Source organism: Malus sylvestris, chromosome 14, assembly GCF_916048215.2.
Source record: "Malus sylvestris chromosome 14, drMalSylv7.2, whole genome shotgun sequence".
Taxonomy (NCBI): Eukaryota; Viridiplantae; Streptophyta; class Magnoliopsida; order Rosales; family Rosaceae; genus Malus; species Malus sylvestris.
In genome coordinates this window covers 12015780-12032744 of record NC_062273.1, presented here as the reverse complement: position 1 = coordinate 12032744, position 16965 = coordinate 12015780, and the positions used below count along the sequence as shown (strand labels likewise).

At 36.3% G+C, this 16965-nt stretch overlaps 2 protein-coding genes across 5 annotated transcripts; one reads left to right on the top strand and one right to left on the bottom strand.

The window, feature by feature from the left end:
• Positions 1-3011: 3011 nt before the first annotated feature.
• Positions 3012-7188, top strand: LOC126600731 (cytochrome P450 714C2-like). 4 transcript variants are annotated; one of them, XM_050267372.1, is made up of 4 exons: positions 3012-3488; positions 3599-5080; positions 6092-6272; positions 6562-7188. In XM_050267372.1, the coding sequence occupies exons 3-4, from the start codon at positions 6165-6167 to the stop codon at positions 6820-6822; spliced, it is 369 nt and encodes a 122-aa protein (XP_050123329.1). In that variant the 5' UTR covers positions 3012-3488; positions 3599-5080; positions 6092-6164; the 3' UTR covers positions 6823-7188. The 4 variants fall into 4 exon arrangements, with proteins under 4 accessions (XP_050123329.1, XP_050123330.1, XP_050123331.1 ...); XM_050267373.1 differs by lacking the exon at positions 3599-5080 and having other exon boundaries at positions 3012-3460; XM_050267374.1 differs by lacking the exon at positions 3599-5080.
• An 894-nt stretch (positions 7189-8082) lies between these two features.
• LOC126598820 (transcription factor bHLH106-like) lies at positions 8083-10029 on the bottom strand. Its single transcript, XM_050265184.1, has 2 exons — positions 9525-10029; positions 8083-8810 (listed from the first exon to the last, which is right to left on the bottom strand). Exons 1-2 carry the CDS (start codon positions 9819-9821, stop codon positions 8385-8387), a joined length of 723 nt encoding a protein of 240 aa, XP_050121141.1. The 5' UTR covers positions 9822-10029; the 3' UTR covers positions 8083-8384.
• Positions 10030-16965: the final 6936 nt, after the last annotated feature.

The window sequence follows — 16965 nt, the reverse complement described above, 5'->3', positions numbered from 1 at the left end:
GGATAAAAACACTTAAAAATACTTGCAAGAGTACAAGGTTATCGTAGTATAGTAGCTCAAGCAAAATCGATCTCCACAGGGATTGAATGAATAATTTATGTTAAAACCAAATCTTACTTAATTATTTGAAAACAAAGTTTAGAAGAGGTTGATTTTATGACCTAAAATATAAAAAACGAATTTAATTATTATTTGAAAAAAAAAGTTTGGAAGAGGTTGATTTTATGACCTAAAATATTAAAAATAATTTAATTAAAAATAATTATATAAATTGACAACGTAAATAAAACAAAAGAAAATAAATTTGAGCACTAGGGTTCCGCCGTCATCTTAACAATCCTACGTAGTTATTCTAATTACTTATGAATTACACATGCATATTTTGAAGGTTAAGTTTTTCTAAAGTATGTCCTACTTGGAATCTCCAACATGGAACGTATATCAACATGCAATCCGTTCGTGGCGTCCAAATCGAATGTGAACATGCAAGACTCATTAAGTTTTGTGAAAACCTTTTGAAAAACCATACAACCCTTAAGACGTGTCGTCCATCCTAAGAAGTTACACATTTTAACCACAAGAAGCTAGCGCCAATTTCAGGAACAACCCTCCGCCAAAATTACATCAAATTACTTTTCTAAATACCTTAATGGTGACCAATCACTAAGACAAATAGATAGTTTAAAGCACAATGATTAACCATTCAAAACCTGCATGCATAATATCATAAGTAAATTGAAAAGAAACTACATATTCTTACTAAGGCTCATGGCCTCGCCCTAACAAATGAAACTAGTTACGAATAATCATAAAATAAAATATTATTAGAAACATGGATAGAAAACACTTTGAAAATAAACTTGAATCGTCAAATCTCTCTAAAGCCAAAGTGCGTGTGCTTGCACCTCATTCTCTTCTCCCCCCTCTCTTCCCTAATGGCTAAAAAAGCCTTATTTATACTACTACAAAATAAAATCCTTTCTAAAAAAGGTCTTAGAATAAAACTAGGAAACATAATAAAATAATAAAACAGAAAATAAAAGGTTTCCTATTTAAACTAAAATTCGGACTTATCAGAAAATCACACTTTTGACTGACCAAATAAACTCTGATTTGGTCCCAAAAGGTATAACATCCCACATCGTCCAGGGGAGTGGATCCTATAAGCCTTATATGTATATTCTCATCTCTACCTAGCACGAGGTTTTTTGGAAGCTCACTGGCTTTGGAGTTCATCGAAACTCGAAAGTTAAGCGAGTAGCGCACGAGAGCACTTCCATGATAGGTGACTCACTGGGAAGTTTTCGTGTGAGTTTCCAGAAACAAAATCATGAGGGCGTGGTCGGGACCCAAATCGGACAATATCGTGCTATGATGGTGGAGCGAGCCCGGTATGTGGTGGACCTCGGGCGGGGATGTGACAAAATGTCTCTTTTTAAAGCTGAAGACGCCTCCTACCAATTCTCAGAAGGAATCTTCCTAAAAATACATCATCGTGACCTTCAAAATACCCAAAACGTCCAAAAACGTCAATCTAGAAAAGCTGCGTGCTGGGCATTCTTTTCTTCATCACGGTCAAATGGCTTGGTAGAAAAATATGAAATTTTGACACAATCATATTGAAAGGCACGTGAACATCCTCCAATTAGAATTACTCCAAAATTCATCCGTTTGATCACTTTTTGCTCCAGAGAAAGTCAAATGTCCTACATTGTAAATACATAACAAAGTATCAAAATTCTACCAAAATGACTAATAAATTAATATTAAGAATAGGGTCAAATATATAGTATAATATCGCCTCATCAACTATCGAAAAGTTTTGTTCCGTTACTTGATCTCTGAAAGTTTGTTTTTTGCGATTTTTTGCGTATACAATCTCATAGTATATACAAACAAGTTTGATGGTTGGATAGTTGAAATTAGTTTTGTAGAATGCTTATCCCATCAAAATGATAGATTTACTAACACTTAGAGTTTATTTATACTTTCATTATGTACATAAGATTTTGTGGTATCCACTTGTGTAAATATTTTAATTGACGATCAAATTAGTTCATTGTATTTATATAGGATCAAGGAGTTTAGCTGTAAAAAATCATCAAAATCGGAGTTAAAATAATCGTTAAATCATGATTTTTTGTTTATAACCGTCGAAAAGTTTTGTATCGTTACTTTGATCTCTGAAAGTTTGTTTTTTTTTGCAATTTTTGGCTTATGCAATCTTGAAGTATATACAAACAACTTTGACGGTTGAATTGTTGAAATTAGTTTCGTAGAATGCGTATCCCATCAAAATGATAGATTCACCAACACTTAGAGTTTATTTATACTTTCATTAAGTATAACATAAAATTTTGTGGTATCCATTGGTGTAAATATTTTAAATTGAAGATCGAATTCATTCATTGTATTCATATAGGATCAATGAGTGTAGCTATAAAAAAAATCTTCAAAATCGGATTAAAACTACTGTTAAATTGTGATTTTTTGTTTATAACCGTCAAAAAGTTTTGTTCCGTTACATGATATCTGAAAGTTTGTTTTTTGCGATTTTTGGCTTATGCAATCTCAAAGTATATACAAACAAGTTTGATGGTTAGATCGTTAAAACTAGTTTTGTGGAATGCGTATCCCATCAAGTTCAATGATATATGTATTTATAAAGTAGCTTTAATTTTATTTATTTTGTTAAAACACTTAAGAAATTGAATGATATATATATTTATTAAGTGGTTTTAAATTTAGGGTAAATTACATAATACCCCTCAGGTTTGAGGTTTATTATAACCCCATACAACATCTTTAAAACATTCTACTTTCATACCTCATGTACTATTTTATTTCAAAATAATACATTCGTTAGATTTTTCATCTATTGGTATGTTAAATGCTGACATGGCTGCCACATTTGTGCTGATATGGCTACTACGTGGCAAATAAGAATAATTTTTTATACATTAAAAATATTATAATATTAACCTTATTTTAAAAAAAAAAAAAAAAAAAACAAGAACAACCAGAAAAATCCAAACCCAGAAATCCTTCCTCGTCGACATCAGACCACCCTTTCCCCTTCAACAACTCCATCTCTCGCCCTTCAACGTCTGAGCATCTTTCTTCAAATCTTCCTCGATCTCCTTTTTGATGAGTGTTGATAAGAACTCAGGGGTTTCTCCTTCTCCTTCTTATTCTCCGGACCCGAACCTAAAGCCCCTCTCCTCTTACCAGCTTTGGCGAGTTCATGCCATTATTACGCTCACTCCTCAACGCGGACTAATTCGCCTTCTTCTCCTCGATTCTCACCCTCTTAGCACCATCGCCGTCGCCGATTGGAGTCCTCTTCGTCCTTAGACTCCACGACTTCGTCTTTGGCGGCTCTAGTGTGAGCGATGGCACGATCAGCTGCATATTCGTTTGATGGTGGAGCTCATTGAGATCGGAGGAAAAGAGGGAAAGGGTAAGTGTACAGGATGTTAGGTGGAAAGGTAGGTTGAAGGCTGTAATTGAAGATCTGCAATTACAGATCTACTTTTTGCTTTTTACATCTTGTTTTTCATTTTAAAAATTTTAATTTGGTTTAATTGATTATTTCCAGTATTGAAAACTGGAAACGAGAGAGCTCTGCGGTGGTGATGGGGGTGGTGGCTAGGTGGGAAGATATGGGTTTTTTTTTTTTTTTTTAAGTTTTCTTTAAATAGAAGAGAGGGGAGATGTGGGCGATGATGATTTGAGTAATTTGGGGGGAAATTAGGAAAATCGAAAAATAAGCAAAACCTAGTTTGCAGAATCGAAAAATGAGTAGAACCTAGATGGGGATTTGAGTAATTTGGGGAAAATAATTAGGGTTCTTACCTTTGAACTTCATGTGCAACTACATCAGTTTTTGGGTGTGATGTGGTTTTATATAATGATTAAATTAATGGGAAAGCTTAATTGCAATAATTAAATTTGGGAAAAATGTTGTAACTTTTGTGCTAGGGTTTGAAAAGATGGAAGATTGGTTGTTGCGGTTGGCTGTGATAATGACAGTCGTGGAGGCCATCGAAGGAGGAGTATGAAAGAGTGGGAAACTCTCTCTCTCTAGGTTCTGCCTGGCAGACTCTTTCTTGGAGCTTTATGGCATAGCTCAAATTGGGTGGTAGTGTGGGGGAGGAGAGATGTTGGAGAATGAGGGCGGAGGGGCAACCATGGAGTTTGGGCTCTGCATTTGCAGCAGGTTGGGGTGGAAATGGTTGTAGCAGCAGAAGTCAGGGGGGAAGATTTTTGGGTTTGTTTGCACAGGGGGGGGGATGCGTGGAGGTGGGTTTCAATTTGGTTTTTATTTTTTATTTTTTTAAGGATAAATTATTATACTATTTTTTAAATGAATAAAAAAAAAATTGCCACGTGGCACATATTTGGTAGTCAAGTTAGTTTTTTAAAAGATTAATGGATGGAAAATGTAACGAATGTAATATATTGAAATAAAATAGTAGTTGAGGTATGAAAGTGAAATGTTTTGAAGATGTTGTATGCGATTATAATAGATTCCAAACCTGAGGAGGTACAGTGTAATTTACCTTTAAATTTATTATTGTAGTTCGGATCGGGTTTTTGTTAGAAAAATATATTATTATGTTTTATATAAAAAATGAATTTGAAAGGAGTAAAGTCACATTTTCAGTAAATTTTATAATATTTAAAAAAAAATATATAACTTGCATGACGTCGTTGCGCGACGCACCAACCAATTTGTTACGCAAAGACTGTTTGTGTGATGCACCAACAAATGCGTCACGCAAAGGTTATTTGCATGACGTCGTCATAATGTGTACTTGCGTCGCGCAATTTGTTAAAATTTTGGTGGTGCAACTGTAAAAAATAGATGGTTTTTTTAAATTTTCCCAAATTTGGAAAAAAATTTCCCAGATAGCAAAAACGCTTTCACAGACGTCTCTCTTCACTGTCTCACACTTGGTCTCTCTCTTCCCTCTCGCTCATCTCGCCCTCTCTCTCTCACTCCGTCTCTTTTGTTTTCTTTTCCGTAGCCTTCCTCCTCATCTTCTTTCCATCCCTCTCGACCGCACCCAGACAGCAGGTAACTATATTTTCTTAATTCTTAATTTTTCTTCTTTCTAAGGTCAAAATCACGCTTTAATCCCTTAATTTGAAGATTTTGGTATTGTAATTAGATTCAATTTGGAAAATTAAATTAGAAAATCGAATATTAAGATGTTGATGGTGTTGTGAGAGGAGGGCACGGCAATTCGAGTCGGAGAGAAGGCTACCAGCGTTGAAAAACCCGATTCGGTTCGAGTTCCGTCGGTTGTCGGTGGCTGGTGGTGGTGTGTTTTGTTGGTATATATAAATATGTGTATGTCTCTGTTTTGCTATTTTTGTTGTTGTTGGTTGTGTGGTTTTAGGGGAGAGGTGAGAGAGTTGGAGTTCTTTTGTTTGAAGAAATTTCTTTGTAGTAGGATTCATAAGGTTAGAATTTAACTAGCTTTGGGTGTCTGGAACAAGAAGAAGACGAAGAAGAAGAATAAGGATTTGTGCAAATTTGTGAATTTTAAGCAATGTATCAATGCAATTCAAATTAGGGGTTCAAATTGTATGTAGGATTTGGGAGGGTTTTGATGGAGGAGGAGAGAGAATGAAGGAGAAGAAGAAGAAGAAGAATTAGGGTTTTAGTTGGAGGTTTTTCTGTTGTAACTGGAAAGGGCTTTCCAGAATTTCAATTTTATGATGAAAATATTTATTCCAATCGTCGTTCTATCTCCCGACTAATCCATCCTCGTGCTTCATATCCAATTATGTGACATTTTGTTATATTTTCTTCCTACATTACATTGCTAGGTTTCGTGATTGTTCGGGTTATGAATTTTGTACTTATGCATAATATTTTTCTGGTATTGGTAAATCATCTTTCGACTACTTTGCTAGTCGTGAGGTGTGTTCCAACTATTGAGGTGTCGTTCTATTAGGGGATTGGATGCATTTGTTTGCACCATTTATTTTTCTCATCACACTACTCCTAAAATGGTTTCCAGATTTTTTCTACTTTACCTATTACTTTTTAACTTTTAATTTGAATGGAAAAAAAAAACAGACCGCTTCATCGTTGATAACTGCAAGAACATACCGGGTATGAAACCACAGCAGTTTCAGCCACATGGTGCCTCATGCTGTTGGCTTCAAACCAAGAATGGCAAGAACATGTGAGAGCAGAGGCCCTTCAAGTTTGCCAGGGCCACATTCCAGATGCCAAAATGGTTCGCAACATGAAACAGGTATACGATCTTAATAAACGTGTGTGGGAGGTGAAAAAGGGTGTGTGAATAGCACTACCCATGTTTTATTATTAAGACATAGTACAATATAACTCCCTGATTAAGATATACGTTTTACATGATCAACGTCTAGAATTTTCCATGTTCGAAAACTACATGTTTTGAGATAATCTCAAGAAAGTCTTGCATAGTAGTATACAACGCCCAGTCTTTAATCTCATTTACATTTAAATTTTTGGGTTGCACGTATCAGTTACCATAAACTTGACTGTTTGAATGATGTGTGCAGCTAACAATGGTGATTCATGAATCATTGCGCCTATATCCCCCGGTTAGTGTGGTGTCAAGGGAGGATTTCAAGGACATGAAGTTCGGGGACATTCAGGTTCCAAAGGTTATCAATGTTTGGATAATGGTGATAACATTGCACACTGATCCGGAATTATGGGGACCAGATTCGTATGCATTCAACCCCAACAGGTTTGCGAATGGGATCACAGGCGCTTGCAAGCTTCCACACCTGTACATGCCATTCGGAGTTGGTCCTTGAGTGTGTCTCGGACAGAACTTTGCCATGGTTGAACTCATAGTATCCAACTTCCCCTTCTCGCTTTCTCCCAAGTACCGCCATGCGCCTACTCTTAGATTGGTCGAAGAGCCAGAACATGGTGACGATCTCTTGGTGAAGAAGTTATGACAAGGAGCAGCTAAAATTTTGCTGGAAAATAAGAGGAGTTACTTGGGTTCCCTGCTCTCTAGAGTTTTAGTTTGTTCACTTGTAAGCTTTTTATTTATATCGCTGGTTCCAATTCGGCTTGTTTATTTGTACTGCTTCTTGTAGTTTTTACTTTTATGTTCGAACATCTTGTGTGTAAATTTTCATATATTTTATAATTAAATATTTTTTCTTGGTTTATTAATTATTGTTTATAATTTATTATAATATTTATAAAAAAATAAATAAAAAGTATTTTTGCCAAAAAAGAAAAAGAAAAAAAAGACTTTGCGCGACACAGGTTCTCTCGTCGCGCAAAGGCCTTTTGCGTGACGCAAGTGCTGTCGTCGGGCAAAAGGACTTTGCCGACACAGGTACTGTTGTCGCGTAAAGGCCTTTTGCACGACACATGTTATCTTTTCATTGTGCAAGCCCTGTTTTTGCAGACTTTGCACGACGGTTTGTGCACGATGAAGATGTCGTTGGGCTAATTATCAAGCAACGTTTTTTGACTTTGCGCGACGAAGGTACATGCGTCGCGCAAACTGTTTTTTGTACTAGTGAAAGGTCCTCCTTGGTTGGTGTGAGAATGTTTACTCTTTCTCAGTGTCAACATATCATCTCTCATTGAAATCCATATATATGTACCAAAAATTTCACAACCCCTTACATGCTTTCTTGAGAATCAGTTTATATAAGGTCAGAATCCAGATTTCAGAGGAGCTCAGCTAGCTCTCATATACATGCAGCAGAGACAGCTAGCTAATACTCTAGTCAAATGTATATAATTGTTTTACGTATGTAATTTCCAATTTTGAGCTTGTAGACTTACATAAGCATTTATATATCTTACCGAAAGACTTACATGTCACGCATATACTGGTATCATTGTGTTCCATGCTAACAATACAATGATGTGTAAGTTTTTTTTTTTTTTTTTTTTTTTTTTTTCTATTTAGTATTGTACTATTAACACGGGACACTGCAATACTGCAATACCAATATGCATGTGCATATAAGTTGTTCGCAATAAGCATTGTATTCAACATTAGGTGCACTAATATCTATCTACTTCATGATCATAAACTCGTCAGATTCTTATAATTCATCAAATATATTTCTGCAAACTTACATGAATACAAATATCACATGCATGCATTGCAAAAGCGGTACTTTCAAAATCCAAAACCCTAAATCAACAAATTGAACCCCGTTGATTACTTTCATTTCCCATCGATGTTTCTCATGGGAATTAATTAAAAACAAACCCACACAACTAATTCCAAATAATATTACATATATATATATATATATATATATATATATATATAAGAAAATACATATATAGAATAGTAGCCAAAGTTTATATTGAAATTAGGAATAAGTACTACTACTAATTATAGGACTATTGTGCCGTCTAATACGCGTCTTCTTTTCGATCTTTCACTAGAGTTGGAGCGTTCAAGTAATGACTTCAACGCATTCTGCAAGAAGTTGACTGATTCAATCGTGTGATCTTTATCTGCGGCAACAATAAGCACGTTGCGAATTCTTCCCCCAAGAGTGGCAATTTCAGCTTTGATTGTCTTCAAATGGAGGGATTTTAGAATTTCAATTAGGTCAGGTAGGAGGTCGGAGCGGTCCTCGCAGCACAAAGAGGCCTTGAAAACAATTCTTCCGTCGTTTGTATAATCATTAGAAGAAAGTACAGTGATTTCATCAGTTTCAGAAGGGAAGGTCTCGAGCTCTGCGATCTCTGACGTTTGTTGTTTCAGCTCTTTTACTCTCTGGACCACCTTGGCCAACAGGGAGGCTTTGTCTGTCTGAAAATTTTGTTTAAAATAAAAAAAAAAATTAAAGGAGGAAGAAGAAAGATAAGAAACCCTAGTTGTGAAAAGCTCAGCAACTTTCCCAGATAAGCATTTACCCTAAAGACCAGAGTCTGACTACAACACCATATTGATCCCTTTTTCTTTTTCAGAAACGGAATGTGCCACCGTACTTACAATTTGAACAATCAAAAGCTTCAAAAGACTGAATATATCCCAGACTTAGATTCTCAATTGTAATTTGTAAAAGCAATTCGTGACCATAAATTCATAGGATTCTTGTTGGTATTGAGTACGTAAGAATGAATTAATTAATATCTAAATTAATTAGTACAAAAAGAAAACTGTACATTAAGTCAATGAATGTAAAATCTATGCTTCCTTGGTCAAAAGTAACATAAAGTAGGATTCCAGGTCCAGTAGTAGTCTCTTTTCTCGCCAACTTTTTTGGTTCTCACCAACAAAACAGTAGTCAACAAAGAGAAAAAAATGATTGTGGAAGTGAAAAATGATCGATCTAGCGGAAAAGAAAAGTAAACTAGGAGGCGTCAAAGCTCAAAATTTCAAACTTCAAAGCGAAACCAATAGTAAATTAAACAACAACAATATTATAACCGGTTAACTTTGCAAAAACAAATTTGATAAATATTACCACAAAAATAAGAACAACAAATTTGATAATAATCGAGTATGTATATAGATAGGTACCTTGGAATTGCAAGGAAGAAGGCCTCGAAGCTTATCCAGGTGGGAGTTGATTCGCTCTCTCCTTCTTTTCTCGGCCTCCTTGTGATTCTTGAGAGCAGCAAGGGCTCTATCCTGAGGCGAGGCGTCATGTTCAGTACTAACCCCAGACAACTCCAAAGGGTAATAACTATAATTATTAGAAGAAGAGCTGCAAAAGCTCTGCATAGCTGACAACTGATGATCATTATTCACGCTGATTAAGCCGTTTTGGGCAAGAAATCGGTAGAGTTCTTGGCTTTGATGATTACCCGGCTGCATGTTTGTGTGTGTGAGGAATTAGGGTTCTTTCTTGTGGTTCTGATGAGTCTTCTCTCTGACTGGTTTCTGTTGTTGTGTAATTTGGACCAACCAAGTGATAGCTATATAAATGAGTGATGTATATGATATGAGTAGTGCTGAAATGAGTGTTGAAGACTTTCGGTGGTTTACTCTTTTCTCTTTAGGGTTTTTTATATATCCGTGAATTTTGGGGTGCAAATGGGTTCCAATTGATTTCTTTACTTTGTCCTTTATTGGGGAAAAAGTGAACTTCTTATATGATATGAGTGAGGAAAAATGCTAGTTGGGTATTCTATATTTTTCTTAAAATAATATTGGCTACTCAAAGAATGAGTTGGAGTTCTTTCTCAAAATTGTTCGCCGATTCATAGAACTTCATACTTATAATCAGAATCGTTCATATTATAAATCATTCTATAAATATCGCCTCTACAAAAAATCAATTAAAGCTGAGGTCATTTAGTCATCGAACTATACAACAGATGAACGGAATTTGTAAAAGTATTACGAACCGGTTACATATTTGTTGGAATACACTGAATAAACGACCTTATTTTTAGTTCATTATTTGCAGAGATGATCTTTATAGAATGATTTATAATATGGACGGCTTTGATCATTAGCACAAAGTTTTATGATTTGAACACAAAGAGTCTTGAGTAGAAGTTCTTACTCATCCTAAATAGCCAAGCATTGTTTTTTTTTTTTTTGTATCACAAACGACAATACTACTTTAATCTATACTAAAGAGATTATCATATTCATCAAAACAATCTATCACTTGCAATCCCATATTTTTATTTCTTCATGACATTTGCCATATAATATTATTAATTAGCACATCGTTGCTTTTTACAAATAAATTGATGTCTATAGCATTCTATATTTTTATTGTATATTGATAAACTTGTCGCAACCCAGCATTCCAGCAAGACCAAGCTTCGCATTTTCAATGTTACAATGTGTACAACATGACCCACCTACTATTTTACCATATTAATTTCAAATTAATGGCACCTACCTTGGATCCAAGGTGAGCGTGTGGTGCGGGAGGTGAACGATCACGTGAATGCTAGGTCCTGTCCTTGGGCAGAGCACTAACACCGGGGTGTAGATTTATGAACTATAAATGCATCTAATATGGCATATACTACTCATAGGCAACCTGTATGACAATGTCGGATTTGCTTAAAACATAAATGTAGTCATGCCATAACTCAATCATTTCAACAATACCATAAACTCACCTGAACTTACCTGTGCGTCCTGCGTTCACCTTCGCACTTCAAAGCATTCACAATAATTATGTGCAGGTAATATACCTATGGATATGGCATAATGCAATATGAAATTCAACCATATCATAACATTTCCATATATATATATATGATAGGAGCATATTTATGCGACTTAGTTGGCTTGTTCTTAAGCATTTATGTTGTTTTTCTTTAGTTATTTTAGTGTTTAAAGTCATTTTCGTGCAATTTCAGGTTTAGAGACGAAGTATGCAAAGAAGTGCAAAATGGAGCATTTTAGAGCAAAATTGAGCTGGAATGGAGTGTATGCTAATGGAGCACAAGGAATGGACGAGTTTGAAGGTCAAAGGAGCTTAAGAAATGAAGAAATGAAAGTGAAGAACAAAGAATTCAGATTTGGAAACCAAAGTTTCTAAAGTTGGAAGTTTCTATTCTTGGAGGTTTCCATTTTCGAGAGTTTCTATTCTTGGCTTTGGGCTTTTAGATGACCTAAACCCTAATTCCTTGTGGACCCTAACCCTAGCCGCACCTAGGCATCTAGAATATCTGATTTCCTTGCCTTGCAAGGCATTCTAGAAGGCCCATCTCTAAACCCTAACCCTAGCCGCACCTTAGGCCTTATTCCCACTAAAAATCTGATTGTTTTAACCTAATTTCTGGTGGATTTGGGCTTCTAGAAACCCTAATCTGATTGCTAGGGTTTTGAAGTGCCTATATATACTCATTAAACCCTTTTGGCCGGATATATCACCTCCCATATACATGATTCACGTCAGAAACAAAGAGGCTCTCTTTGCCGCACCTTTCCACCACCATATTCCATATTTTATGCCCAAAATCATCCCTAGCCGCACCACCCATCAACCCTACACCTTTCCATACCATTCCCCATCCATTCTACACCATAAATACCACCCAAAACCTGTTCTAAAGTTCTCTGCCGTAGCAAGGAGGAAGGAGAATTCTTGGATGCGCTTGCTGCCAAGTTGGAGCGTTCTAGGTGTTTTCTTTCTTTGGATTTTAATTTCTAAATTTATGTATCTTTGCTTTGCGAGTATGAGGAACTAAACCCCCCTTGGCTAGGGGGGATTCGAAACCATGTTTATGCTTGCTATATGATTTGATTACTTCTAATTGCGTTTCATAAGTTGTGAATTCAATTTACTTATCTACAAGAATTAAAACTGATTTGTGTATGTTGGTTGAGGGTCGACACTTAATTTGCATGCATGAATTTGATGCTAGGATATAAGGAAATTTCACCTAATCGTTATGGACTTATATTCATAAGTAGTAAAGGTTGATGATCTCAATCGCGTTAAGTAAATTCTTGGCATAAGTTTCATGCAATCATAGTAACAAGTGCTTCGTCAATGCTTATGGTTTTCATAGAACTTAATGATTCTTGCTTGTATCTCTATTATGCAATCATGTAGGGGACTTGTGGGGAATGCTTTGGGTTGTCGTATGCAATCATCCAATTCAATAACGTTAGGAAAATCTGAAGGTTAATTTAAGCGGACCTAATTAACTTGGGGCGTTGAGAATTCATGGGTTATTGAAAAGCAATTGGAAATCGTTTTGAATGCAAGTATAACATGTGTGGAGATGAACCCCTTAGCTAGCTTTCTATCCATTCACTTTCACCAAATTCGTTTTAAAATCTGTTTTGATTTACAAGTTTATGTTTTGTTTTCAATTTCGTAAAAAACAAATCCCCCTTTGTTTTCAAGTGTCAAATTAGTTAGAGAGTGTGTTAGTTTGTGTTTTTAAGTGTTTTGAGTCAAGTTAAAACCTATTTTCGTCAAAATCTTGTTTAGAGTTCAAAACTACCCAGAAAGTGGTTTTAAGGCAGTTTTGAGTGTTTTTGTGTTATTTTGAGTCTTTTGGTTTGTTTTGGTGTTTTAAGTTATAGTTTTACATTATTTGAGTCTAGTTTAGTGTTTTAAACTTTGTTTTTACGTTTTTGAGTCAGTTTTCAAGTGATGTAGCAATCCCTCCTAATCCCCGGCCTAGAACGATCCCTACTTACATACTTACTACAATTGATAAAAAGAGGGTTAATTTGAGTGCTAGTTAATATCATATCAATATATATATATATAATATGGCATAAAACGCATAAGCTGTAACGCCCCACTCTCGAACTATTACTTCAGGGAATAATTATCGGTGATAAACCCAACTAAACACTAGTTTAATTAACTATCATTACTTACTATTTTTCACTTCAATTTCTCGATTCCTCACACATTGATTTATGACCAAAATTTAACCACCAAAACGGAAGGTTAAATCTCACACTTTCCACCAATGTCCTTCACTTTGCTCAATTCCCCAAATAAGGCTTTTGTCTCGATTATTTAATCTCACTTATTGTATGACTGCATCTAACGTCTCGTTAGACTGCCTACGTACCCTAAATAGGGATCAAGCCATTCGTAGTTTGCATTTCTAAAATTCAAACCAAAACCGAATATCTTCATTTAATCCAACATCTACTACAATCATACTAATGTTCAAACCACAGCAGTTAGGTCTCAAAAACATAATTAGAATAACGAAATTCGTATAAAAACACAATGTCGACTCCTTGGCTGTGCGCCGCCGCACCAGCCGCCATGGGCGGCGGTCGGCAGTCCCGGCTTATTCAAAAAACTCAACTATTTTTAAAAATTCTCAAAAATTACAGAAATGAAGATCTCAAAGAGTAGAGCAACCTTTATATCTGCGGCCAAGGCCAATTTGGCCGGAAAACACCTCAAACTGGCCACGAACCACCGGAAACCCTTGTTTTGGATGTTCTTGATTCGTCTCTAAAACAAATCAGACGCACCAATCAATGAATGGGCTTTGTTCCAGACCTCAAGAGGAGTCTAATGGTGGTATTAATTGGATGGAATCACTTCAGAATTGGGGGAATCGAAGACATGGATTCATCGCACCCACCTGTGCGGTTTTCCCAAATTCAAGGCCAAATTTCATGATTTTTGGGGTGTAATAGGGAGAGGGAAGGTCATGGAGGGTTTCAAAATGGTGGTTTGAAGTGATTTGCCGGAAAAAAGGGCTAAAATTCGTCGAAAATGGCAAGAAAACCCGATCGGGTCGGGTCGCCCACTCACGGGTCAGGCCGCACCCCCTTCTCTCATTTTCTCTCCTTTCCTTTCTCTCCCATTCGTCCAATCCTCATCTCCTTCTTCTTGATAGGGCAGCAGCCCTCTCCACTTCTCTCATCCGATTAGGCAGCTCTACCCAATCTCTTCATCCCCCCTTCCACCAGCTACACACATATATCAATAAAATCATTTTTTGTAATAATAATAAAATATAGTGTAAGATAATTAAAATAGTGATTCATTCCAAATACTTTCAGGTTTGTAACTCAACAAAACTTTTACCATAACTCCAATTTCACTTTTACGTGTACCTACGCGTCCGTAAGATCGAGCTCTATCCAAATATGTCAAGAAACATGACAAAATATACGAGAATCACATACGTCCTCGAAAAACATGCTTTGTCGCTAGGGTATTTTCGTAATTTTACAAATTAAAATTATAAAACCATAACTTTCAGGGATGGGCTGTTACATTATGTCTTACCTCAAAGATCATTTATATTTCTTCACTTTCATCCTTACTTGGTGTATGATCCATTAGGCTCCAATTAGCGAGGCAGTGGGCGATTGTTACTCTTAATGATCGATTGTGAATTGAAACAACATTTCAATTCTCCCTTTGTTGAAGATTAGTGTTTGCTAATCTTCAGGGCTTCCACAAACCATGAGTGAAACCTAGCAGTATGTCATGGCTACCCAAGCTAAGTAGAAGTGGTTGGAGAACCTATCCAGTTACAATTACAATGCAATATGGTCATTCTCTAATACAATACTCTTAATCACATTGTTTGAGTGATAGTTTGTTTCATGTCTACTATCCAATGTGATACTTATTTATATGATTCAATTGAATATGATTTGGAACATACTTCCTAAGTCATATTCGTATGCTTTGGCCAAAGACTCCCGAATCATATCTTAGAGTATTCTCCTTCCACCATGGAAGGTTAGAGATCCCTTGTTGTGCATTCATATGCCTACATGACTAGATAGCTTGACCCCAACAATGCCATGGACACTCTTGATGGAATGCCTTTGACATGATCAAAGATCAAGGACCTAACCATTAGATATCTATGATGTCTCAGGTCAAATGACTACTTTGCATATTGCAACTAACGAGTTCTTACATGACATGTATGTTCGAACTATCTTTTTATCGTTGTTCAGTGTACTCGATTACTCTTTCGAGCACCTATGTGTTCGTCTTAGTGTCCAACACTAAATGACTTGAGATTAGTCATACTCACGCTTGAGTTGACATAACACATACTAACCTTAGCAGATTGTCAATGCCCAATTGGCAATCCTATGGCTATGAACTTTTTAGGAATGAACATAAGAGAAATGTCTCGTTAATCTAACTTACTTAAATCTCTTATCTCTTAGATCAAATACATTCCTTGGATTCCCTTATTGCTTAAACACATGATACAATAAATAGTGATTAACAATAAGCTTTGCCCTTTATTAAACATATAATAATTTAATACAATAAGTATTCCAAAAGCTATTACATCAAATGAGTGGCTTTGTGGGCATACTTCCAACAATCTCCCACTTGCACTCAAAGCCACCTTCCCATGTATCTAATACCCATCTTTTCCATATGGCGGTCAAGTTGGATTTGAGACATTGGCTTTGTCAGTGGATCTGCTACGTTATCGGCTGAGGCAACCTTGAGGATGTTGACTTTCCCCTCGGCAGCATATCTTCTAATGATATTAAAGCGCCTGTCAAAATGCTTGTTTTTTTATGAGCCCTGGGTTCCTTGGCTTGAGCTATCACCCCACTATTATCACAGTACAAAGTTACTGGTGATGTAATGGTTGGAACCACTCCAAGTTCAGTAATGAACTTCTTCATCCAGAACGCTTCTTTGCCGGCTTCAGCTGCAGCGACATATTCTGCCTCCGTTGTGGAATCAGCAATTACATCTTGTTTCTTGCTTTTCCAGCTAACAACCCTACCATTTAGAGTGAATACATATCCGGAGTTGGAACTTCTATCATCGACGTCAGATTGGAAATTTGCATCTATATAGGCTTCCACTCGCAACTCTGTTGCTCCTCCATAAACGAGGAACATGTCCTTAGTTCTTCTTAAGTACTTAAGGACCGTCTTGACAGCTACCCAGTGTTTTGATCCTGGGTTAGATTGATATCGACTAGTAATGCTCATAGAATATGCGATATCAGGCCTTGTGCATATCATGGCATACATGAGACTTCCTATGGCGGAAGCATAAGGAATATCACTCATCTACCGTATCTCTTCAGGAGTCTTAGGTCCCATGGACTTAGAAAGGTGAATTCCATGTCTCACAGGAAGAAGACCTTTCTTAGATTGTTTCATCTGGAACCTACTTAGCACCTTATCTATGTACATAGATTGGGATAATCCGATTAATTTTCTGGATCTATCATGATAGAGCTTTATCCCAAGTACATAAGATGCATCTCCTAAATCTTTCATGTGGAAGGTTTTGGACAACGACATTTTTACAGAAGAAAGTACTGCAGTGTCATTCCCGAATAGTAATATGTCATCTACATATAACACTAGGAATACAACTGCATCCCCAACGACCTTTTGATAAACACAATTGTCGTTTTCGTTTTGAGAAAAACCAAACGATTTGATTTCAGTATCAAAACGAATGTTCCAGCTCTTGGAGGCTTGCTTAAGTCCATAAATGGACCTCTGAAGCTTGCATACCTTAGTCCTTTCAGACTTGGACACGAAACCT

Excerpts from the sequence above, each read along its gene's own strand:
- LOC126600731 (XM_050267373.1), top strand. The coding sequence starts at position 6,165 with ATGCTGTTGGCTTCAAACCAAGAATGGCAAGAACATGTGAGAGCAGAG. Across the intron at positions 6,273-6,561 it reads TGGTTCGCAACATGAAACAG|CTAACAATGGTGATTCATGA; the intron begins GTATACGATCTT and ends TGATGTGTGCAG.
- LOC126598820 (XM_050265184.1), bottom strand. The coding sequence starts at position 9,821 with ATGCAGCCGGGTAATCATCAAAGCCAAGAACTCTACCGATTTCTTGCC. Across the intron at positions 8,811-9,524 it reads TTCTTCCTTGCAATTCCAAG|ACAGACAAAGCCTCCCTGTT; the intron begins GTACCTATCTAT and ends CAAAATTTTCAG.